The sequence below is a fragment of the Seriola lalandi genome, unplaced genomic scaffold (genome assembly GCF_002814215.2).
Source record: "Seriola lalandi dorsalis isolate HSWRI2012SDOR001 ecotype SW California unplaced genomic scaffold, Sedor1 jcf7180002054892, whole genome shotgun sequence".
NCBI lineage: Eukaryota > Metazoa > Chordata > Actinopteri > Carangiformes > Carangidae > Seriola > Seriola lalandi.
This window is the reverse complement of record NW_019525444.1, coordinates 325,009-351,196: the sequence shown is the minus strand read 5'-3', so window position 1 is coordinate 351,196 and position 26,188 is coordinate 325,009. Positions and strand designations below refer to the sequence as shown.

Sequence of the window (26,188 nt, the reverse complement as noted above, 5' to 3'; positions counted from 1 at the left end):
CAAACACACACATACACCCTCCCCAGAGGGAAAAATATGGTCCATAGGAAAGAACAGAGAGTCCAAGCTGAGGAAGGAAGCAGGACAGTTGGTGGGAAATTTGTGTGTCTGTGTGTGTTGTTAATGTGTGAGTTGATAGACTCCACATCTGGGTTGCACACGTCGTTTTTTTTTTTTTCTTTTAGTTCACTGTAAGTGTGTGTGTTTGTTTGGACAAGAAAGAAGTAGGGTAACTCCTTTTCTTTTTTCCTTGATCTAATTTTCACAGGCATTTTAGTCCCGTTTGCTGTGACACGACAATAACAACTGTACACTGGGTGTAATGGAAAAGGGTACATGTAAATACTGGGATCATTTACGTCGTCATTTTTCATTTCAGATGTATTTTATAAACTTTCAGCGGTTTTGAAAGTGGTTGAAAATGTCAGATTAGTGAGGACAAATATATTTTCTTCTCACCTTCAGTGACTTTCTCTTTGCTCTCCCTGCTCCTCTGCTGGATCTCCAGCTCAGCCAGCTCTCCCAGTATCTCCATACCGTGGTGGGGTGGAGGACTTGGGGCCTGGACAGCAGGTGCAGGTGGGTACAAGGCATCTCTGGTGGCACACAGAGCCGCGGCAATCAGGAGCTCCAGGCTCCACATGTAGGCCCCTTGGAGCTGGGCTGCTGTGCTTGTCGAAGGAGGGAGGACGGGGTCAGAGGTCGGGGACGGAGAAGGAGAGCTACGCGTTACTTCCACCAAGTCTTTGCCTGGACTTATCCCACTCCCCTCCTCTTCTTCCTCATCTTCAACCACCTCTACATTCTCTCCTTCTTTGTCCCCATCCTCCTCTCCCTCCTCCTTCTCCTCCTCTTCAGGCTCTACAGGCACAGACACAGTACATTCTGTTGGGTCAGGCTCCATTTTCTCTCCCTCATCCTCCTCCATGTCCTCTTTTCCATGTTCCCTCTCATCCTCCTGCTCTTTGGATAGCTGGGGCTCCTCCAGGCTGGCCTTCTGGCCTGGATAACCCAGAGAGAGCTCTACTTTTAGGGTGTTGCCTGTGGCTGTGGCCGGGCAGGCTGGATCTGGGACTGGAGCTGGGGAAGGGCATGGCGGCAATCCAGAAATCTTGCTCTCAGGCTCGGAGACAGAGCATCCTTTTGCTTCCGCCCTCCTTTCTTCCTTCTCTTCCTCCTCAACTCCACTCTGAGACTCCACCACTTCACAGTCTCCCCCGTCGTCTTCTACCCTTCTCTCATGTTCTTCTTCGGTGAGAGGTTGGATGTGGCATGGATGAGGGAGGGATTTTGAGTCCGGCTCTGCTGGCGCTGCCTCCACCATGGCTTGTTCAGCCAAGCGGGCTTCAGCAGGCGAGGGCCCGGCCTTGTAACCCATGGTGATTGGAGGGTAGGTGTATACAGGTGGCAAGTCTGGTAGAAAGAGGAGAGAGCATTGGTTTAATATATACAATGTATATATTTATATATTTATTTTCAAGCATCTACAGAAAATGAACTGAAAAATCTTCTGTCTGCAGTGAGATCTTTTGCTTTTTAAATTCATGGTCATTCTGTTCAGGCAGACAGGAAGCAAGCGATCACAGTTGGAATAATACACTGACAGCTGGGTGCAGAAAACACAGGGAGTGTGTGCGTGAAAGTGTGTATGCGTAAAGTTGTGTATATTATATTTACTGCGTGTGTGTGTGTGTGTGTGTGTGTGTGCGTGTGTGTGTGCAGGTGTATGAGTGAGTGTATAGATCTATGTGGGATATTGATGACACCCTGCTGTTTTCCTGTGATTGCAGCGCTGGCCCTGTCACCCCTGCATTCTTATTATTGATGGTATCCCTCCGCCCCCTGACAGCGCAGCCAGATGAATGCGTATCCTTCCGCCTGTACTTCTCAAGGACCCCTGAAGGATAAGGAGGGTCTATCTGAAGAATTCATTGACCTTCCTCTTATGACACCCATGTAAGCTCAGACACATGCGTGCACGTTGGCAGGTCGCACGCACACACACTGAGTGCCCATATGCTTTCTCCGACCTTAATGGCTGACCTGTCGATTGTCCCTCTTTAGCTTGAACAGACACACACACACACACACACACACACACACACACACACACACACACACACACACACACACACACAAGCTCAAGGACAGACAGAACAAGGGATCAGTCATGCTTCAAACAATTTCTGCAAAATCAATTTCTGCGATTTTGCAGAAACAATTTTCTGCAAAATCGCCTCAAAGAGAGCTACATTTCTGCAGCAGCTCCCTCCGTCTCCCTCCCTCTTTTTTCCTCTCACACACTGTCTCTCTATTTCTTTGTTTTTGCTTTTTCTCTCATTAAACAGCCTCTAGACATCTCCACATTCACCTGGCTCTAGGGACTGTGGGTAGTCCTGAGGTGGCTGTCCCTCTCCTCTGTCGCTGCCCCTCTCCAGCCCTTTGGAGAGGTGTGAAGGAGCTGGGCTGAGCGCCGGGGAGCGGGGCGCAGCCGCGGCCGGACTCGGCGCAGGGGTCAGAGGGTTCGGCGGGTGCGGGCGCCTGGACGGTGAGTGGTAGCAGGGTGACTGACGGCTGGTGAGACACATCCCCGGAGACGGCGTGGGCGTCTTCGGTGGAGGAGGAGTGTGAGAGAAGGGTTTGGCTGCGTGAGAAGAGGTGGAGGAGGAAGAGGAGGGGGGAGTTCGGGATGCTGAAGATTCATGAGGAGAGTCTTCTATGGTGATAGCATGCTCCTCATGTTTTCTCTGTGAAAAAGGAAAGGGAGAGTTACGACTTCGTCTATCCTGACAAATTATTTCTCAAGAAAACGATGCGGTAGGTTATTTAAAACACACAGGACAGGCGGCACTTAACATGAGCACAAATAAGCACCGCTGCTGAAGAGATAAAGGAAAACCTTCCGACGGAAAAGCCACGAAAAAGAGTGTTGGCCACACAGTTTGATTGCCAAATGATCTGGCAATGCGAGAGTGGGAAGGCACCACACCAACGCCTCCTTATCAATGAAACATTTTGCCAACAGAAAGAGGAAGTCATTGGCTTAAGTAAATATTGCTGAGCGTGATTTTGCATATGTTTTTTCTGTCAGTGTTGAGAAATTGGGATATCAGAGCTGAGGGATCTTCAAACAAATGATTAGCGGGGCTCTGTAATACTCTGACTACTCAAAGGAGGAAGAGTTTTGCACAGTATTTTCACACTTCCTAATTCTCATTTGCCCACAGTTTCACAATAATATGTTAACACCATTTCACAAGCTTTACACTAAATTGTACCCTCTCTCACGTATGTCTGGTCTATATTAACATATTAACATAGTACCTGTCCTATGGAGTGGCGCTGCATGTGCTCCATGGCTCGCTGCTGCTGCTGTTGGTGCTGATGCTGCTGCTGCTGCTGCAAGGCGTACAGCTCCTGTTGCCGTAGGAATGAGGAGCGGGAGTAGACGGGATGATGCTGCAGGTGAGGAGGGGGGCCCCGACCTCCGTACACGGGAGGCCATAGACCTGACTGCTCCAGAACGTCTGGAAGAGGAAACAGAAAGAGAAAAGTGAATAAATAAATTATTGTTGGTTAACTCACATTATTCACCTTTTGAATAAATAAGCAGTAAAATAATCAGCAGAGAAATATTTTCATGGTTGCATCATAAAGAGAAACTCTCATTGAACTCTGAAAGTGCTCATTTGAATATGTGGAATTGGCAAGAGAGCTCAGCCACCTTAACTGCAGATGTAACAACTGTGAGCCGTGTGTCGGCCACAGACTGAATAAGTGAATCCTTCTTTAACTCTTCCTATTTCTTATGATGGTGTTTTTCTGTGCAGGGAAACACACAGTTTCTTCAAAGCCCCACCCTAGGCACATACAGAATGAATTCAGATACACACAGATGCACATACACTCACACCCACACACACATCCCTCCTTGGACGCCTTGTCGCTGGGAACCTTTGTTCTGTGAGATTAGCCTGAGTGGGCTAATGTTTCCCAGGGGAAGGGTTCAGTGGATGCACTTCCCCTCTCTGCAGGAACTCCCACGAAGCGAGGCAAGGGAGGCGGGAGATAATTAAATTTCACAGCCTGTTTGCAAAGCAGCGTTGACACACACACACACACACACACACACACACTTCTCTCTTTTTAGCAATGGCTGACATGTACAACACAACCCTTAACACTGAGCAATGTCTCATGTTGTTCCAGACACAAACACAACTAACTTCATATGTTCACACACAGACACACGCACACACACACACACAAACACACACACACGCACACACGCACACACACACACACACACACACACACACTTACACACACACTTACACAAAGTCCAGTCCAGTGCGCCACCACGAGAGAGATGAATGCCAGTTAAAATGGTTTGCATAATGCTGGGCACATGCAGAGGGGGCAATGGAATAGCTGCTCCCATTAACAAAGCTATAAAACATGGCCCCACTGACAGAGGGACTTAGTTGAGCATTATATTATGATTAGTCAATGATACTAAAACTCTGGGAGAGAAATGGCAGCGGTCTCTGATGGTACAAACGGAGAGAAGGAGGGAGGTGGGGGGTGGGGGAGGGGGCAGTAAGTACGGGTAGACAGCAGTGAATATAGACTCTGCTGGTTGTCTGCCTGTGTGTGTGTGTGTGCGTGCTCTTGTTGTAAAAGGTTGCTTAGCGTACCGAGATGATGGTGAGGCCCGGGCTCTGTGGGAAGAACCACCAGCGGGGAGTTAGGGTCTTGGGTGAGCGACCCCAAGACGGGCTGCAGAGGGCCGGGCAGACCTGGTGGGAAGCCGGGGCTCATTCCCACGTGGCTCAGACCTGGAACAAAGATAACACAGTCAAATGAGAGCAACATTTAAATACTTATTTTACTACTCCAAGAAGATAATTGTGTGCTGCGTACCGGGTGAAACCAGGGATACACCCATCAAACACGAGTAAGAATAATGTGGAGCTGTTGTGGAGGCTTGTGCATAAAAAAAAAAACAAACAAAAAAAAACAACCAGATTCAACCTTCATCTGGGTTTGACTCCACATTATTCCTTCTCCTCCAACATGTGAATACCTGAAGTTTGCTCTTTTCTACATGTTTGATTTATTTTGCTACGCTCCGTCGCTCATGGGTGTAAAGCAACTGCTATTCAGCATTCAGCCCAGAGTTTTTATATTTACTGTTATAAACACTTTCTAAAGAAAATGTTACCAAGACATAAATAAAAGATTTCTGTATTCAGTATTATTAACAATAGCACCATGGGCGAACAAAAGAAACACAGTAAAGAGTAAAAAAAGAATCATCAATATGAAATCCAAGGAAGCTCCCGCACGGATTGACGTGATCTCAACAAAACAGCAGAAACATTGATCTTCACTAAAACACATGAAATGCAGATGATTGACGACAGAGACCACGTCGTGTGGAGTCTACTCACTGTACGAGTGCCCCATCCAGAGGGAGGGACTTCCTGTCCTCTGCATCCAGTGGTGGTGAGCTGGGTGAGCGTGTGCAGCAGGGTCCGCCCCTAGCTGGTTTGCGCCTCCGGGGACCAAGAGGTGAGAGGTCAGGTCACCGTGGCAACTACTGGAAGGGTGGATCCTGGCGAACTCCACCCGATCCTTGTTTTCCCTGTTGTGGCGGTAGGCGGGGTGAACTTTGTCATTATCATGATTATCCCTCTTATTGTCATCATCATCACCATCACCATCATTATGATCATTATCTTCATCCTTGTCATCTTCATTACCACTACTACCATTATAATCATGGAGAAAATGAAATGTGACAGCAACAGGAACAGCCATCATCTTGTGCCTTCTCATTATATGTTTTCTTCCCTTAATATGACTACATAATAAGAGCCTGATACTTCAGAGACATTCATATTAGTCCCCGTAACATTAATGCACCACATCTCATCTCAGAGAAAGAGAGAGAGAGAGAGGGGAAGAGAGAGAGTGAAGGGGTACAGAAATACCACATCAAAGAGTGAGAGGAGTAAATGGAGTGAGGGGATGAAAGAAAAGAGAAGCAGAGCCTCAGACTGGGAGAGAGAGAGAATGAAGGAACTGCAGCTTATCAGATGAGAGCAAAAATGAATAGATGCTACCGTGTGCCGTGCACGCGTGTGACTGTGAGTGTATGCTCGTATGTGTTGGTGTTTGTGAAATTCAAGTGCACCTGATGATTATTTCTCTGTCTCTGTCCAGGTGATGGAGGCTGATCTGCTCCTCGGTCATCCTCTTCCTCTCCTCTGCCTCCCGGCCAAGAGGATACACGGGGCGTGAAACCCCTGAGTTGCAAGAACAACAGTGCTACTGGTTACTATCATTCGCCAATCAAAAAAATATCATTGGATGACAACATTTCAAACACCCCTACTTCTGAAACGACTTCTGTTTTTCTGTTCCTTTAAAGTGAAAGTCTGCCCAGATACAGGTTGTACACATAATATCACGTTTTGATGTTCATCGCACTTTTCTTGTGCTTGTACTTTTCTTGCTTATATACCTACTTCCCCTCAACGTGCCTCATACATTTCTATGACTAGAGGTGAAGTCCTTTGACAAGCACTGCCCTGCGTCTGCATCTCTGCCTCTGTACAAAGAATCTATTCCTGAACGACTCAACAGAAGCTGTCCGCAGTAAAATGTCATAAGGATCACGAAATGTAAGATACTGTACAACACCAATAGCTGTTCTCGGGTGTTAAACTGTGGATTTTTCCCCATAATGCACTTTATAGGACAGAAATACTATTAATTGACTTTCAGTGCAAGGGGGATAAAGGTCTGACCTTTCATGCTGGGCAGCACCCTGCCCTGTCTGCTGTGTCCAGGGGTGTTGTCTGGGGAACGGTGGGGTGGCCGGGCTACCGCAACGGCAATACCGACCGGAGGCTGTCGCACCTCCCCCTCTCCTGTGTCCCCCGCCTCCTTCCCGCCTCTGTCGCCCCTCTCTCCCTCGTTAGTGGATCCTCGGCGAGGAGGGAGCGACTGTTTCTGAGGGTCTTGCAGGGAGGTGTTGCTCTTAGCTCCTCCTCTGTCCCCCTTCTCTGATCTCTCTCCACCCTGCTTGAGACAGCCCAGACCCCCAAAGGGGCTCCGCTGTGGCAGCATCAGTGGCTGCTGGGAGCTGTAGTTCATGAGGTTCTTCATGGCACTGCCCTCACCCTCAGTGGTGTGTGATGAGGAGCGGGATAGAGGTGGAGGCTGTTGAGAATGGGGCTGGTTGTGGTCACTATTTGGAGCTCTGTTGCTGAGCCCTCTTACTTCATCATTACCAACCGATGTATGATGGGAACTTTTTCGCTGGTCCTCTTGGTGGCCCCCTCGAACCCCCCAGGAAGGTGCTGCCTGACCTCCATCTCTTCCCCTCTCTTCTGTACTAGCTCCATGGCTGCTGTGCTGCTGGTGCCTTATCCGTGCAACCTTTTGCCCCTCCCTCTGAGCCCCTGATCCCACCCTCCCATCAGGATGAGGACCCGAGTGGGAACAGTCCCTGAGGGGAGGAGTGCTGGTATCGCCGCCATTCTTGGATGTGCCGTGTGTCCCCTGGGCATCTAGTGGGAGTGAGGGCCGGTAAACATTGTCCACAACCTCAACATCTCTGAAGGATGAAGATCTTTCCAGGCTGCAGGACCGCAGCTCAGGCTGAGAGCTCATGTTGGAGCTGGGTTTGTGGAAGTTCTGCGTCTGGTGGCTCCAGTCAGGAGGTTTGTCAGCTTTGCCATATCCCAGCTGCTGCTGGTGTGGTTGCGATTTGTCCTTCTTCTGACAACTGCTAAGTCGGCCAAGATGATGAGAGGGACTTTCATACGATCCTTCTCCACTCTTATCATCTCCCTTTCTCCCACCTCCTCCTGCTCCACGACAGTCAGGGGCTGCCAGGTCTCCCAGTGGCCCGACTGAGGGCACATACGTTGGGCCAATGACTTTCGCCTCCCTGCCAGACCCTCCAGGGGCGGATGCGGGATCTTTGGAAGGCGTCAGTGTAAGAGGGGCTGGGGAACAGTAAAACTCTGGATGAGGATGGTGATGTGCATGGTGTATCCACCCTCCTGTGACTGTGGAGCCCATGTGCAAGGCATGAGGCGGAGGTGGCGGAGGGGGAGGGGGAGGCGGCATCGAGTAGGAGGCCACAGAGTGGGGGGTCGGAGGTGCCAGCATGGCCGTCGCCGCAGCCGTCCCTCGTCTCATACATTCAGAGGAGGAAGTTGAGGATTCACTGATCCTCATCTCCCCGTTTATGGGTCCATCCTTGGAGCACCGCCTGCCACCTCCAGATGGAGGTCTGGCCACCCCACCACCGCTGCAGCTGCTCAGTGCTCCCCCTTTTCCTCCAGAGCCAGTGTCTGGCCCCGAACCACTGGACAGTTTACAGGCGGTCATATGTTTTGTCCCCTGACTGCCCGAGTCACTGTCTCTGTACTCCTTGTGTCGCTCCAGAGAATGTCGATGGTCCTCCTCCCTGCCCTGGGGTGTGAGGTGAGGAAGGAGGGCGTGATGATGGTGGGGGTAAGCTTGGTGGTGGTAACTGGATGGAGTGGTGGCGGGATTCAGCTGATGAGGATGGTGATGGTGGAGCTGATGCTGTTTGTCTTTGCTCTCCTGGTGCCGCTCCTTGCTGCTCGATCGCTCCTTGTCCTTCGACAAAGATGAAACGCCTTTCTCAGCCGCATCCTTGGTGCTCTTCCCGCCTCCTCCCCCATTGTCCGTCTCCCGGCTGCAAGAGCCAAGTGGGTGGCCTGGGGCGGTCCTGGACAACGGGGGAAGGCTGTGATTGGTGGAGAGCAGAGGGGGCTGAGGAGGAAGGCCTCTCAGGTAGAAGTGATCTGGGAGGAGAAGAGACGACTTCAAATGAATCACTAAAGTTAAAGGCTTGTAGAGATCTAGAGAGATTTGAACGCTAGCTGCAGAGTGGCTGCTAAAAACACCTCTTTTCATAAAGTTTTATTAAAATTACTTCATTAAAATGTGCTTCTGCAGAGATATCTGCAGAAAAAGAAACGAAAAGCTGCCAGCTTGAAAAAGTTACCGGTTCTTACTCCTGTGGTGACTGCTGATTAAGCATTTTAAAGAAGCATATATAAAGCTATTTTTCTCTGTTACATCCACACACACACACACACACCTACCTTTTTGAGTTTCATAGAAGCGGTGCTGTCCGTAGAGACCGTTGCTATGGTGATCCAGGGGACTCATGGGGAGAAAAGGAGAGGCAAGACTTCCTGAATAGCTGGGGTACCCTGTCAGAGGGAGGGAGAGCGAAAAAAAGAATTGATGTTTCTCCGCAACGCTGACATTCAGCAGCCCTCTAAACAAACAGTTTATCTCTACAATCTATCATGAGATGGGGCCATTTTGGAAAACACAGAAAAAATATGGCCGGTTAGTGCTACTTTCACCATAAATGCACTTTTGCACAAACATGCCACAGGAGTTGACATTATTTACAGTGGACAAAGTGGTGACAAAAACCACAGCCGACAGCTACTGCCAAGTGTTTGCAGCATTTAACTGGATGGAATTTGCTCTTCTACAAAACACATTTTTCCCAAACCCAAGACAAATAGTATGCAGAATCACACACACACACACACAGTCCTCCCAGGAGGTCACTGGGAGGTAAACGGTCGTTCCACTCTGCTCCTCGTCTTCAAGGACGTTGAACTGCATCGTGGGATAGGGGAGGTCTTGGTGGTTATGTTGATGGGGGGCCGGAAGGGTGTAGGGATGGGTGAGGGTTAGTGTGGGTGTGTATGTGCGCAGGGATGTCATGGTGGTTGAGAGTGGGTAGTATTGAAAAAAAAACCCCTGCAAAATCACCACAGGCCCGTGCACACACACACACACACACACACACACACAAGCTCAGTACACAAACACACATCACGGAGCCAAAAGGCTTGGATTGTGTGTGTGTGTGTGTGTGTGTGTGTGTGTGTGTGTGTGTGTGTGTGTGTGTGTGTGTTTGTGGAAATGTGTGTGTTCTCCAGCAGCTGGTTTCATGCCCCACAGAGTGTCCTTGCCGGCCCGTTAATTGGCAGCCGTTAAAAGTTTAACGGTGGTGGCCAAAGTAAACAGCACTCCATAAAAACTCATCCTACGCATTCCACAGTCGCACTGCAAAACCACCAACACCCCCTCACTGCTCCCAGCATGTGTGTGTGTGTGTGTGTGTGGGACTCAGTGTGTCTGCGTGTTCATGCTGCAATGTCAATGCATAAACGCATGTGTGTGCGTCTGTGTATGAGTGTGTGTGATTACTCTGACTGGTTAACAACCAGTGAATCTAAATGGCGACAATTAGCCAAAAGGCTCTATCAGCCATCTAAAGCCAATCCCCTGGGTAATGATGAGTGATAAAACTCAGGAGGGAGGGAGGGAGGGAGCGAGGGAGGCGAGATGAGACGGATGAAGACGGGAACAAAGACAGCAGAGGGACACTGTGACAAAAAGGGAGGGAAGGAGGAAAGGGAAGAAGGGATAGAGGAGGTTAGAATATACAGCAGAGAGAGAGAAAAAGTAAAGGACACACCAGAAGAACAGGGCTGTCAATATGAAAAGCCCCCAATCTGGTGCTGCTGTGAGGCGTATGAAGAGGGGAGAGGGGAGAGAGAGTGTGTGTGTGTGTGTGTGTGTGTGTGTGTGTGAGGGAGGGGGGTTGGGGTGGAAGATGAAGGAGGAAGTGAAAGGGAAGTGAAGAGCTTTGAGATGGCGGAGATGAGAGGACAGAGGAAAGGGAGGTAAGGAGAGGAGCGAGAGCACATGAGAGAGGAGACAAAAAACAAGGACAGGTGTGGAAGAGGCAGAGCGGGCGAGCGAGTGAGAGGAGAGGTGTGTGTGTGTGTGTGTGTGTGTGTGTGTGTGTGAGTGAGTGTGAGAGAGAGAGAGAGAGAGAAAAAGATATTTTTGTGTGTGAAAGAGAATATGTGCTGTTTTTCAAACAACTGTGCATTTCTTCGTGAATATGTCTCATCTTTTGACTATGTGTGTGTCTACAGTGTGTGTGTGTGTGTGTGTGTGTGTGTGTGTGCGCCTGTGTGGTGTGTATTAGCCAGGTTTCTTCTCTCTGTGCTGGCTACGCTCCACTCTCTGGACCGTGGCCAGCTGGCAGACCGCCTACCGGAGCTCCCTGGCTTTAATTCTTAAAAACAATCATTTGTAGTGTGTGTGGGCGCGTGTTTGTGCATGTGAGTGTGTGCGCGCGCACGCGTACGTGTGTGTTCAGACATCAAAGCTGAGCCACACAGACACAAAATCTGTCTGATAGGCACACACATTCTCCCTCCACACACACACGCACGCACACACACACACACACGCACGCACACACACATTCTTGCTCTCTTTTCACCACAGCTGCTCTCTCTTGTGTTCACGTTGAAGTCCTGCCTCTGACTCTTTCTATGAATCTGATTTAAGAGAGTCACCCCGGGCGACATTAGTGCTCATTTTCAGGGCTTAACTGTAGCTATTTATCGCTCGATGAGCTGCAAATGGGCAGTTGTACAAACAAAACTTTTGTCTCCTTTCAAGCTTTAAAGCTGCATCAGGAGAGATTTCGGCGTAGGAACGCAGCTCTCATGAGCTCGTCTTGGGGCTGCAGCGGAGAAGTATCCTGTCTGCATGAGTGAGAGGCAGCGTGTTTGACTTATTTGCCCAAATTAAACTCTGGCGTGTACGCTTCCTCACAAGCAGGATGTGACAAATTAAAACTTAGAGGACGGAAATGCAAACAGCAGCTTTCTCCAGCGAAAGATAGACTCGGCATTTTTTTGCCTCTCTTGCTCTTCTGGTACAAAGCAATTAAAGGTTTATACAAAAAGAAATTACCTCTAAAATCAGAAGGATTTTTTCGATTGCATCCAAAAACTTTGCACCAAACATTGAAGTCATGCTGTAAAATAAGTCAGAAGAGCCCCTTTTTTTGCAGCAGGCATTTCGAACATGTCATAGCAGGAAAAGCATAAATGATGTCTCAGTCCAAGTGTCCCTCTAAGTCATGCCTGTGAGTCAGCATGCACATCAGCAGGATGCTGGAGCTGGCTCACCTAAAAGGAATGCAATCGTTATTATTCTTATTGATTACGCCTGTGCTTTTCCTGACATGACATGTCAAAATGCAGCGGAGGAGGGAGGACTGTTATTGCAGTGGTCACACAGCTGGTTGTATGCAATGCACCGAAAGTTGACTGGTTTCCATTTAACTCCTCAGCAACAACGTTTGGGGACTTAAAATACTTTTTCCAAGGCGTTGTTGTCGACTCGCTCACATTTGGTGAAAAACTGGTGAAATGTGAAATTCGGACCGTTTTCAGTTAGTTGAGAAATACAGCCTGTGGCGGAAGCTGTCTTTCTGTTGAGGAGGTTATCTTTCTAGACCCATCTTACTGTCAAAAGAGAAATCCTCTCTCTCACACACACACACACACACACACACACACACACACACACACACACACACACAGACAGACACAGACAGACACAGACAGAAACACATGCACATCAATACCTGAAAGGGACAGATAACTAAGTCAAGCCCAAGTCTTTGACCACAAACGGTTAACAGTCGAAAGAGGACATGATGCATGTGGATGCGCACATTTTTGTGAGCGTGTGTGTGTCTGATCAGGAAGGGGGCCGTTGGAGGTCGGTTAGCCCAGAAGGGGCCCTGAGGGTGGGGCTGCGGTCAGAGGGGGAGGGGACTGTGAAGCAGGAGAGGATGGTGGAAATGGGGGTAAGTTGTCAGTGTGTGTCTGTGTGAAGGGAGGTGCTTGTGAAACTTAAAACTCATCCCTAAAAGAGTAAGGGGGGGGGGGGGTGACTGAGTGAAAGGAGGGAAGAAAATGCAGGAGCCTGAAGTGTACTGTCGAATTACTGCCAATTATGACGTTATTCTTAAACTGCATCAAGGCGTGTGTTTGTTTGTGTGTCTGTGTGTCTGTTTGTGTATTTATGGGTCGGGGCAAGAGGAAGAGGAAGGTTTTGGTCTTGCACCAGTTTTAAGAGCGTCATGGTGCTTGAGCTCACAACTAGAAAACAGCCACAAACACAAAGCCACATGCTCGCTGACATACACAGCCACCAGAGGATGTGTGTGTGTGTGTGTGTGTGTGTGTGTGTGTGTGTGTGTGTTTCTATAAGTAGCATCATCTGAGGCGTCACTACAGCGTGTGTTTGGTTTCAGCTCAGTGTTGGTTAAACCACTTAATGGCTCCATCTTGATCTAATCCCAAACCAAGACCCTGGATTAACCAGAGACCCAAGCACTGTGTGTGTGTGTGTGTGTGTGTGTGTGTCTGTCTTACCTTCATGCGAATGGGGGAACCAAATAGGGGAAGCGCTCGAATGGGGTCCAGCCCTATAGGAGGGGGAGGAGGGGGAGGCAGCAGGTCCAGAGGGGTGAGGAGGGTGGGAAGGCGGGGACCCCAGACTGCTGGCCAGGAAGGATCCCATGAAGGAAGCACCTGTGCGACACAGAGAGAGGCTGGAGGTTAGAGATTAAATTTGACCACAGGTGAGCAGGAGGTGGGGATGAGTCTGCTGAGGTGCCAATGAGCAAGCAACACCACAGAAGAAGAAATGAGAAGCTCCAAAGTATAAACTGAGAAAAAGCAGATGTGCACCGAATCTGCCTGAGCGGTTAAAATAAAATAAATGTGCAAATGACAAGTGTTTCATGCTTTCTTCCCTTCTGTGCGTCTTTGCAAAGAAACTCCTCAGTGTTTCACGCTTATTTGATGGGGCTCCGTGCACACGTCTGCTTCGACGAGGTGTGCATGAGTCACTTGTTGCTTGCGAGCAACATGGCGAACGTGGCACCGTACACGGTAAAAATCATCTTTGAAATATAAAACATAGTGGTGAAACATATTTCCCCCTCAACATTACAACAAGAGACAAAATATTGTTTTAATGTCACTCAAAAAAAATAACATTTTCAGAACCCAGCAGGAGTTTGAGGCTTGAGTTTTTCTCCTGTTAGATGTTAGTAAAAAAAAAAAAAAGAAAAAAGAAGTGAGACACGGCAGATCTGGCTGGTATTAATATTACTGAGTAGTGCTGTGAAAAATGAAATTTCGTGACCTGCCCTAGAGAAATTAATCCCTCCAAGCTACATTCACACTGCAGCTGGAAGTGTCCCAATTCTGATCATTTTTTCTCCTCACATGTGACATACATATCCGATTTTTTTCTCTTAAAACTTATGATCCAGAAAAAGCTTCAAGGAGACAGTTTTTTTTCCTCAATTCTGATCTGAATATATATATAAACTGAGGCCTGAGGCATGTGACTGACTGGTGTTTGAACACTCACATAACAATTTGTCACTGTTGATAATTGTCACTTAAGACAGTTGATTTATTTTGGTGCCTCAGTCAGCGTTAGCTTCAGATGCTAACAACGATGGCTGAAGGTTTTAGCTGTAATTCTTAAAGAGGAAAACTTAGAAGAGGTCACACAACTTGAAGTTGAGGTTTTTGCTAATTTCAGTTTGATTTCAGGACTGTTTTGGGTCTGAATTCCCGCTCAGATCTGTCTGCTCACCTCACAGGTCAAATGGTCCGGAATCAGATTTTCCTGGTTCTGATTTTACTGACAAAGATGTCGGCAAGCTGAACTCCAAACAGATGTTACATCCAGGTTTTCTACAGTTCACGACCAGCTTGATGGCAGTGAGACAGAACCATGGACAGGAAGCTAAGCAGCGAACATGACAGTTGAAATCTTCAGTTCAGCTGAAACTCGAAACTGACGCGTTTGAAACAACATGGCTCTTATCATTGATTCTTCTATTGATTACATCCTGCTGAAGATTCGACCAATCATTTTGAAAAATTCATTGGAGTAGAAACCTAGTTTCGCCTCGTAGACAGGAACGAGAGGAAGCTTTACTTGTTCAATTTCATCCTGTGACGGTTTCAGCGAACCGAGCGAAGAGGCTCAGTTCAGTTTGGCTCCGTTTGAATGTATCTCCACTTATCAGCATGCTCTCATTTAGTGGAACAACCCGAACAGTTGTAGGGGAAGGAGGAAACATATCCACAGGGAATCAGGTAATTAGTCACTGGATGGAGAGAGAGAGAGAGAGAGAGACACACAGAGAGAGAGAGAGAGAGAGAGAGAGAGAGAGAGAGAGAGAGAGAGAGAGACACAGAGAAAGGGGTGGTGGGTTGGGTCGTTACCCATAAATGCTGCCTCGCATCAGAGACAATTACCACAACCACAACAGTCCGCATCTGAGTCATACACACACACACACGCGCACACAAACACACACGCACACACACACACAGAGTACCCTCACCTCAACCATGACCTGACGCCCTAACAACCACAACCACAAGAGCCTCCAACTGTCTGCCTGTCTCTCTCTCTCGCAGACACAGACACACACACACACACACAGACACACACACACACACACACACACACTAGAGAGAGGGCATGGGATAAACCAAGAGAGAGATGGAGCAGCGGTGTGTATTCAGAGACACGTTAGAAATCACACGTGTGTCTATTGATACAATTGGATCTGAAGCATTTACACACACACACACACACACAAACACACACACAGATAAGGACAAACCACACATTGTACCAAGACAATTGTAGAAATCCCTCCATCTTTTGCACTTGATATTTTCACTTTCTGAAAAAAGACTTGTCCAAAACCTGCCTAGACACTTATTTACTCTCTCTCTCTCTCTCTCTCTCTCTCACCCTCTCTCAGACAGGATATTTTCACAGTGTTTTTTTCATTTTCTTTTTCTTTTTTCTGCAAATCCCCTCTTGTACAACTGTAGATCAGTGGCCTTTCAGCCAGTCATAATAAAACACAGCTCGTATAAGACTCAGGCTGGTTTCACAAGGCCCCCTGGCAGTGCAGGCTCACACACACACACACACACACACAGGTACACACACACAGGTACACACAGGTCAAATAGAGACTGATACACACACACACACACTGTACCTCATCTACTAGAGCAGACAATAGAAAAGAAAGCGGTTTTCAGCTGAGCAGCCATGCATTTCTGAAATCACAGGCAGAATCCTGAAGTGTCTCCAACAGCCGCGAAAGTTAACTTCTATTAAAAAAAGCATTTTAAAAAATACACACACTGATTTCTAAAATAATATTGATTGGTAAGTTAAGTGGTGTAAATACTTTGCACTCCTTTAATCTCTCATCCTCTCAGATCTCCACCCATCCCCCCCTTTTCCCATCTTTTTCCATTTACTCATCTCTTTCCTTTTTCTCCTCTTCTTTCCCCCCATTCCCTCTCTTTCCTGTCACCTCCCTCCCTCCCTGTCTGTTTTGTGTTGGCGAGTTGAGGAGAAAATCATATTTGCCCGCTCCCTCTGGCCTGCTGATATGGAAAATCATCTCGGAGGCCAGCCACTAACGTAAACCTTATTTCTGTCCCTGTTTTTTTTTTTTTCCTCCTCCCCTTTTTCTCTTCCTGCCCTCTGCTCCCACCTTTGTTTTATCCTGATCTGCACATTCCCTGCACATCTGTCACCGCTGCATCCTCTCGTAGTTTCCCGTACAGCTCTGAGCAGAGACACACCGGGCGATGACTGCGAGCTCGTCAAATTAGCCACAACTGATGAGGAATATCAGACAAAGAGGGAGCGAGACAAAACAGAGGCATGGCAAACATTACACAAACTCTACGCCTCAGCGAGTTTGATTGATCAACCACAGATATTTATCTACATCAAAAAAATCCGGCTCTGACCAAAGTCACATCATCGTTATACACAGCACATTACTATATCTGCATATGTTATTTACTATAAATACAAGCTGCTGACTGAGAACGCAGCTCCATTCAGTCTCTGTAGTGGTAATTAAAGTAGGAAATGTGTTCGTATGCCTCCCATTTTTCCCAGTTGGCATCATGAATTGGAAAAGTGTGTCAACACACAGGCAGAGAATCCTCCGATGTTGACTATCCAAGGTAATAAAAATCAGAATTATGAGTTTCTATTCATACTAATGCAGTCGGATGCACTTACAGAGAGCAAAATCTGCTTTAGTTTATTTATGATTGACTGTAATGTGATTTGCTAAGGGGAAAATCCACTCAAAAATAGTTGTTGTAACACGGTTGTATATAGAAAAAAAAAGTATTGGATGTGTTCCTTGCTTTTCTGGGCAGGTTTTGCTGCTTGGCATATTTTTGGTATTCTCATGTATAACGGGGGCCAAACATAAATTTTGAGATGTTATATTTCCAGTGCAGCCACAATGGAGTTTGATAACAGCAAAACTGAAGCTTCAACAGTATAAGCATCAGGATTTGATGTCAGCACTTCAGACTTTAACAACCAGAGTTTCAGAGGCGCCATTTTACACTGATGGTTAACAGTCATACAGGGAGAAATCTATCTACAGAATAAATAAATAAAAATACTAAATACTTCACAGAAAGTAGCTTTGTAAAATTGAAAATGGTCACACTCTTGCTGCTGCGAGAGGTTGATATAAATAACACCTGTGTTGGTGTGGGACTATTTTAGGGTGGAATTTTTAAATTTAACTCCAGTGGATAAAAGTTGGCTCAAAATGTGCAAATAATGCCACATTTTTTCCATGAGTGCACTCACGTTTTTCACACCTTGCTGACACGCTATGACAGTTTTAATAAGAATGGACGAATGAGATCTGCTCAAACGTCACGTTTAGAAACAGTTAACAGGTAAATGCTTTCAATGCAAAATGCAAAGACAGTGTCAAATAATGAAAAGCAGCTTAAAATGCCATGGTTATGCCCTCATCTTTACATTATAACAGAGCTGGTCTTGCATTTGTTAATTTATATAGAGTATATGCAGTATGGAGCCGGGGGTGGTGGCGGTGGTGGTGGGAGGGTCAGTATGAAAAACATGACCCTGAACCCTCTTTTGTGTGTTTGTCTCAGCAGCTGCTGAGGAGGAAATCTACAGTGAAACAAAACAGCGAAACCACAGATAACAGGACAGACCATCCCAAGGTTTCTCACTATTCTAACGAGAGAAAGAGAGGAGGAGGAGGAGGAGGAAGAGGAGGGAGAGGAGGAAGAAGAAGCAACACACCAATGGAGGGTTGATAGAGGTGATACAACCAATGTCACAAGGAGAAACACAGATAAAGAAACAAAGTGGTATTCTTCGCTCCAGCTCTCTGAATGCACTGATGCTGATCAATACACACACACAATCACAAACAAACTCTCTCTCTCACACACACACACACACACACACACACACCTGGAAGGATGACAAGTTAAATCGATCTCTGTCCGATTGAAGATCAATATCCTCTCGTGTTCTATTGTCACATTTGCCAATTAACAGAAGCCTCTGTCCACACACTGATATACTGAACTCTCTCTCTGTCTCTCACACACATACACACATGCACTTTTACTCTGCCATTTGTAGTGACTACTGAGAAAGCTTGAGAGCCTGACAGTACAGTCTCACTGTGTGTGTGTGTGTGTGTGTGTGTGTGTGTGTGTGTGTGTCAGAGGTTCTGACTCTCGTTAGCTTGGCTGTTACGCTTATTGCCGTACACTTGGCAACCTCTCGTCAGTCCGACCCTTTCATAAGCCTCCAACCACCAAGGGCCCTGGCACCGAGCCTTCAATCTGTGTGTGCATGTGTCTGTGTGTGTGTGTGTGTGTCTCTCTGTCTGTCTGTGTGTGTGTGTGTGTGTGTGTGTGTGTGTGTGTGTGAGTGTGTACGTCTGTGTTTTGTGTGTGTATTTAGGGGGCAGGAGTCAAGCCAGACCTTTCTGATCTGTTTTGACACCACGGAATTGCACAAGTGACAGGGCTACTCAAACAAGGCGGTCGTGGAAGGCGCTTATACACACACACACACACACACACACACACACACACATACACACACACAAAGGTCCATAAAAGCATTATGGCACTGGGGACACAAACACATTCAATGTGTGACTAAGCGCCCGAGCGGTGCTTACAAAGACTACGTTCAGGGGAGAAAAGGAGTTCTTTTGCTCGACTAGATCCAGATAGCATTTTCCTTCTGCTCTATCTTATTATTCATCAACGATTCCTCTTGACTCATTCATGTTAGAAAGAGCAGGGTGTGCAAGCAAAGCATGGCATGTCGCCTGGGACGAGCAGCTGCACTGAATCACATTACGGCGGGAAGAGGAGAGGAGAGGACAGAGAAAGGGAAAGAGAAAGGGAGAGAGAGAGAAAGGGAGAAAGAGAGAGAGAGAGAGAGAGAGAGAGAGAGAGAAAGAGTGGAGGGGGAACTGAGATAAAAGAGCTACAAATGAGAGATTTCCCTGTGAGGCGCATAAATCAGCAGACTATGAACAGCACAGCTCAAAGCCTGACTCCCAGGCTGCGGACCAGAGCCTCGCCATCCACACACACACACACACACACACACACACACACACAACCACGCAGACACACGCTCTCTCTCTCTCTCTCTCATACCATCTCCCTGCATGCACGAGACTACTGTAGTAACATCCCGATCTCACATCGCACCTACATGTGTGCGTTTACACCATCAAAAAGCCACTGAGGACGCTAAAAGACACGTCGTCTGCTGGCTGCAGCTCCAAGAAAAACTACAGGAAATAAAAAAGCAGCAGGAAAGCAGGAGGAATTAAAATGAAAACGTGCAACATTGCACCTTGAGTCAACCCAGCTCGAAAAAGCCCCCCCCCCAAAAAAAGAACTCCAGTGATGTTCAGAGTTTTCCGTCGGCGAACGTGGCCCACAAACTGCGCCAGTAAACTGTGAGTGAGGAGGAAAATGTTCCTGCTTTTGACCACAGACTTTTTGGATGCCACACACCCACCCACCCACCCACGGCAGGAGGAAGGACCATATATGGTCGTGGTGAGCAGGAACTAATAACATATGAGAGTTTCTTAGGAAGCAGGAAGGAGGGAAGGGGGGGGGGGGTTGTCAGAGTAAGCTTTTCCATGTTTTACCAAAGAAAACAGAGGAATTTGGGGAATAGGGGTCATACGAGACTGGTTCTGCTGCCTCGGTCAGAATGAAACACAAATGGTACATGTGGGCACACACACACACACACACACACACACACACACACACACACACACACACACACACACACACACACACACACACACACACACACACACACACACACACACAGACACATACACACACACACACTAATTAAAAGCATAAGGTTGCTGATATTTCAGGAAAGCCTGCGGTGAGAGCCAATAATGCAATTCCGTCTAACTTGTGTGCATGGGGATGTGTGTGTGTGTGTGTGTGTGTGTGTGTGTGTGTGTGTGTGTGCGTGCAACCCCCACCCCCACCATCACCCCCACAGTAGCTTTACAGCTCTGGTAAACAGTGAGGAAGCCTGTTCTGGGAGTTCTGGTCGTCTGACATGCCTGTGCCACGCCCCTGCGGTCCACTCAGTCTGCAGCCATGGCAAACACACAGACACACACACAGACACACACACACACACACACACACACACACACACTCACACACATCTTTACTAGGATGAAGACACGCATTGCCAGTAATGATTTGAAGCTGCATGTGCCTGCTGCTGGATGAAATACACCTGGGGGTCAAGACACCAGGAGGAGCACAGAGTGAGTCTAACAGAAAACAGTGGAGACGGAGGATGAACAGGTACACATGTGTTTCTTCAGGAGTCATGTGACCTAAAACAACACAGCTTCACCACGCATCGGTTACATACTACAATCTAAGGTACATTAGCACACACTCGCTATGAAACACGTTCTTTAGTGCTGAATTATGTGACTCTGTTACTTATTCCTGATTACGATTACAGTTCAAAACCATGACATTAATAGTACTAGAAGAGTATGTGATGCAACGACTCAATATTTGGCCCAGATACTCAGTTTTATTTTATCAATGGATCACTGGCTCCCAGTGACAGAATCAAGCCCTTCTTAGCTCCATGGAGCGTTTTAGCTTCTTCCAGCTCATTGTTTTAGTTTTCTAGTCAACGACTTCACTGTTTAGCCTTGGTCTCACTGCTCTCAGAAGCAGCTGTTTGCCAGCAAAAATGCTGTAAAAACACACTGAACACAACCTGCCCCCGCACCAAAAAGCAGACAGGTAAAGTTAGCAACTAGTTGGTGAGCATAGTGGGGCATTTAGCAGCGAAAGAGCACATTATTTCGTTCAGGATATGGTGGAGACCAAAAACAGAGCGAAGCGAAAACGAAACAAAGCTAAGTGTTAGCGAGCTACATATCTGCAGGAGTTCACTATATCAACTAAAAAGTTGTTTCATACAAAGAAATATAAGATAAGCCTTGCAGTAATTAAAGTTTTTGGATGAGTCTTATCTTTATTTTTATTTTTGGACTAAAAAACCAAAGCATTTCACGCTATTTTTTCGAAGGGGGCTTGAGATTGTGGCCACATATTTGTAGCAGCGGTGCAGCACAATTCCTGCTTCAGCTAAAGTTAGCTCCAGCTCCAGTGGAAACAAAGACACCTACGCAGCACAAGCGAAGCAGCAGGGTGGCTGCAGCGAAGACGACAACGTCTTTAAACCAGGAGACCCAGATTCAACCATATCAAAGTACAAAGTACCACCTCGCTGAAGTGTCCTTGAGCAAGACACTGACTCCCTACCAGTTCTGCCAGTGCTGTAAGTGACCCCGCAGTCTGACCTGCAGGCAGCCGACAAAAGGTGAATTTCGCTGCTGGGATCAAGTATCACATTATTATTACGGTATGCTATTTACAAGCCATGTACAGTGCTTCCTTCAATCCCACGCCACGGAGAGTCATACCATAGTATCACTGGAGCAGGAAGTGTGTGTGCGACTATGTATAACTGTGTGTGCATGTGTGCCTGTGTGTGTGTGTTCAACCACGCCGCACCATATCACCCTCCATCATCGTGAGTTGAGGGGTTGTGGTTCCTAGAGAAGCACTTTACTTAAATTAGACCCTCAACAGCTCGACATGCAGGTGTCAGCGTGTGTATGTGTGTGTGTGTGTGTCTGCATGAGTACTGTATGTGCGTGTGGGTGCCAGACAGTCAGTGTGCGCCAGTGTGTGTGAGGGGGAAGAGACTGAACAAGAGAGAAGAGCGGGATCAGCAGACAAGCGAACACGAGAGAGAGGCAACGTGGGAGCGAGAGGAGGAAGAGGGAGGGAAGGAGAAGACGACGGAGGGAGGCAGAGAGAGAGGGATGGGGTACGCGAGCGAGCGAGCGAGTGAGTGAGTGAGGAAGAACTGGAGCTGGTGAAGCGAGAGAGAGAAAGCAGGTGAGAATAACCTAGTCTGACCTTATTTCAGCATGGCTTTTCCATTCTTTATATTCCCTCATTGCTGTAATATTTACACAGGAATAAAAGATTATTGGAGAGATCCACAGAGAGGAAATAAAGAGGAGGGAATGGGGGAGAAAAGAAAAATAAACAAAGGAAAGGATGGAGAGAAAGAGGCTGATGGAGTGGAGGGAAACAGATTGTAATAAATCTCAAATTAAAGCCACAACTAATAATTGTTTTCATTATTGATTAGTCTGCAAATTAGTTTTTCCATTAATCATTTAGTCTATGAAACGTAGAAAAAAAAATATTGTGAAAAGGCCCATCAGAATTTCTCAGAGCCCTTCAAACATCTGGCTTATTCCAGTTAATAATCCACAACTCAAAGATATTAAACTGACAATGATATGAACCAGAGAAAGAACAGGAAACATTTGAGTGGCTGGAACATGCAAACGTTGCCTAAAATGACTGAAATGAAAGATTAATGATCAAAACAGAAACAATTTATTTTCTGCCTGGTTATTTCAGCTTCACCTTCAAAATAAAAGACAAGATCAAATTAGAACGAAAAAAATCCCAATTTTTACACAACCAAAAACAAAAGTTCCTGATCTTTTAGACAAGGACAAGGTTATGTGGCCGTAAAACACACCTTTACAACAGCCAAGCAAGAAAGCTGAGAGAAACCGTGATGATGCCTGTCCACTGACGCATGTACTAGAAGCCAATAATTCAATATAGAGCAGAAAAGATAAATTGATTAATTGAGAAGAGGATGACAGAGAATGAATCAACAGCTATTTTCTTTACTGTGATGAATCCCTCAGGTTCTGTTGTACATGAAAATGCCAAACGTTTCCTATAGTTGCAGATTCTTTTAACTTTTTTTTTTTACTTTTACTGATCAAAAACCAAATATCGTTGGGTTTTGTGTCACTGGACTGACATGTTATTAAGACATAACCAGGACTTGTGAATTGTGATTTTTTTTTTTTTTTTACCACAAACTGAATCAATTCATCAAGAAAGTAAGTGGCAGATTAGTGGAAACCAAATATAACCATTGCAGCCTTAACTCAATATTATTGATTTTCCATGGAATCATGATGAGACTTGATTATGATCATTCTACACAATTTTGTTTTCCAAATTCAAATTTAAAACTAACAAAATCAACTACTCCGTGGTAAGCAAAAAAAAAGAAGAGTGAATTTTTGGGGTTTTGCTAGTTATATGTGGCATTTTGCATAAAATTGTCATATAAATAATTATATCAATATCAGCAAATATCCTTATATTATCTTAGTGATCCCCGGCTACCAGGAGAAGTCAGACTGTGCTCTCACTGTGAGCCGTTGAGACAGAGCTTCACTTCCTCACTGAATACACCAATTACACAAACACAAGGGAACGTTTTGACACAAAACTAACAATCATACTGCACATCCAGAGATCTCCTATGAGAAAACCTCCTGACATTTAGGGACAGATCGGCTCTCTGGGCTGAGAAATATGTATCTGCATACCCAGCCTGGGATCGCTGAGCGGCCTGCGAATAACACAGCAACTTCTGAGGTCATTCCATGTTATCACTATGCATTTTTTTGCTGTGCTGTCATTTGACACCACATAAATTCCCTTTGGGCTAACCCCCGAACCCCTAACCTTAACTAAAACAGTGTTAAATGATGCACAAAACGCTTCAAATACACAGACATGGCACAGAAAATATCCTTAAAAGTGATGCTTACACCACAACTGAAGAAAAATCAGACCACTCTTTTGTTCTGCCGTTTTCTGTTATTTGTCTAGTTTGTAATTATTTATCTATTTATTATCATGACAACATGTTATATTCAGTAATGTGTAATTTAGCTTTGGTAATAACATTAATATCCATGCCACTAAAGCTTATTTGATTTTTTAAAAAAAAGAAAGAAAGAAGCTGAAACAAATGGAAGAGCTGATAAAACACAGACAAGACCAACACTAAGAGGTTCTGATGAAGTAAGATATACGAACACACACACACACACAGCGGTGAACACACACGTGCACAAGCAGAGATAAGTGCACACTCACACACAAAAGACGTTCCTATATTATGCATGCACACATGCTTCCAAACATTACAAAAACACACATCAAAACGACCCGGAAAAGACAGTAGGCGGTTATTAAAGAGACAAGAGAGAAAAATAGAGAGAAGGAGAAGAGACACTTTACCAGCAATCAAAGACAGAGAGGAGAAGAGACAGAGAGAGAGAGAGAGAGAGAGAGAGAGGGAAGTAGAGGTAGAGAGAGAGAGACATGCAAAAAAAGAGAGTTTGCTTCTAATCAGCCTGGATCCAAAATTTAGACAGGCACACACAGAGGCACAAGCAGTCCCAGTAGGATTAGGACCTCGGCACCGTGTGTGTGTGTGTGTGTGTGTGTGTGTGTGTGTGTGTGTGTACGTCCCACGAGACTGATTAGCCATGAATGACTGATGACGGATCTTTGTTGTTTTTTCTTTTCTTTTCTTTTTTTTTCCTGCTCTCTCTCGCGCTCTTCTCGTGTTTTCTTTCTCACTACTCTCAGCTCGGGCAAAAAGCATGGGAGGGGATTCTCACACACACACACACACACACACACACACACACACACGCACAGATACATACAAAGCTGCACACAGCTCCATGTATATTCAACGAAGGTTCCTGAATATACTTAATGCTTTCATGTGTGTCACTGTGTAACGATCCATGCTGTTCCACACAGCTGCTTCTCTCTTTTTCTTACTCTCTTCCTCCCTCACACACGCACACACACACGCACGCACACACAGAGATATGAACCTATTTCCTATTTAAGAGCACATTAGCTGTCTTTCAGACCAAATATTCAATCTGTTAAATCTGTGGGCCAGCAGCAGTGCGCCTCAGAAAAACTTTCAGGAGGCAGTGCGGCCACTCTTTAACCTCACCTCCAGATGAACCTACGGCCCCCTCCATCCATCTGAGCCCCTGACAGCAAAACAAACTGGACATAGACCCGCCTGAATGGAGGCCATTACAATATGAATGAGCCAAACAGAGCTGAAATGAATCGAATAGAGAAACCAAAACACAACAGACGAGAAAAGGGACCCGGCTGAGTCGAACAAGTCAGCTCGAGTGACGATGAGTCAGGCGTAAATGTGACCCTGAGACGGGTAAGAGACCGTCTCAGGTGTCGGTTGCCGCCGTGATAAGGGTTGCCGTGGTTGCGCCGCCTCGCTTTACGGTGTGCACTTTCAGGGGGGGTTGGGGGGGGGGGGGGGGGGGGGGGGGGGCAGAAGACCTGTGGATGTGGCGAGACTGTGACATCATGTCTGTCCCCCCGCTAAGTGATGTCACCTCTCTGTCACGTCGCGTAAACAGGGGATTGCCTTGACCCCTCTGAAGAAGTGGAAAGCCATAAAATAGCGGGGAATTATAGTGTCTGCAAACACACACACACACATTTGTGCACACACACTATTTCTTTTCACATATCTCGTGAGTTTTTCACACATTCATATCGTGAATTCCAGCCACAGCAGCCACATATTCACATAAAACACCTTATAGAGCATTTTAAATGAACACACACACACACACACGCACACACACACGCCCAGCTCCCCCTCCTCCTGTATAGAGTAAGAAGCTGTTTTAGCCTTGTGTTTTGCGGGCTGTTTAAAATGTCATTTTTCTCTCCTTTCTCAGACTTCAAAGGCGCCGCGCTGAGCTCTCACTCCCTCTTGCCAAATCCTCCAATCGTTTCTGATTTAGTGAGTTGGCCATGGGCCGAGTAGCACCGGGACGGGCCCGTTAACAACCGGCCGAGTG

The 26,188-nt window shown here is 46.5% G+C and overlaps 1 protein-coding gene across 2 annotated transcripts in view; it reads right to left on the bottom strand.

The window, feature by feature from the left end:
• Positions 1–26,188, bottom strand: part of bahcc1b (BAH domain and coiled-coil containing 1b) — a 63,228-nt gene that overhangs the window by 18,297 nt on the left and 18,743 nt on the right. For both annotated transcript variants that reach the window (XM_087180110.1, XM_023429260.2), the window contains exons 3-11: positions 13,332–13,490; positions 9,156–9,266; positions 6,816–8,852; positions 6,200–6,311; positions 5,454–5,647; positions 4,698–4,838; positions 3,325–3,527; positions 2,372–2,747; positions 460–1,413 (exon numbers count right to left, since the gene is read on the bottom strand). In XM_087180110.1, the coding sequence (XP_087036236.1) occupies positions 460–1,413; positions 2,372–2,747; positions 3,325–3,527; positions 4,698–4,838; positions 5,454–5,647; positions 6,200–6,311; positions 6,816–8,852; positions 9,156–9,266; positions 13,332–13,490 (4,287 nt within the window). The remainder of the gene's footprint in view (positions 1–459; positions 1,414–2,371; positions 2,748–3,324; positions 3,528–4,697; positions 4,839–5,453; positions 5,648–6,199; positions 6,312–6,815; positions 8,853–9,155; positions 9,267–13,331; positions 13,491–26,188) is intronic.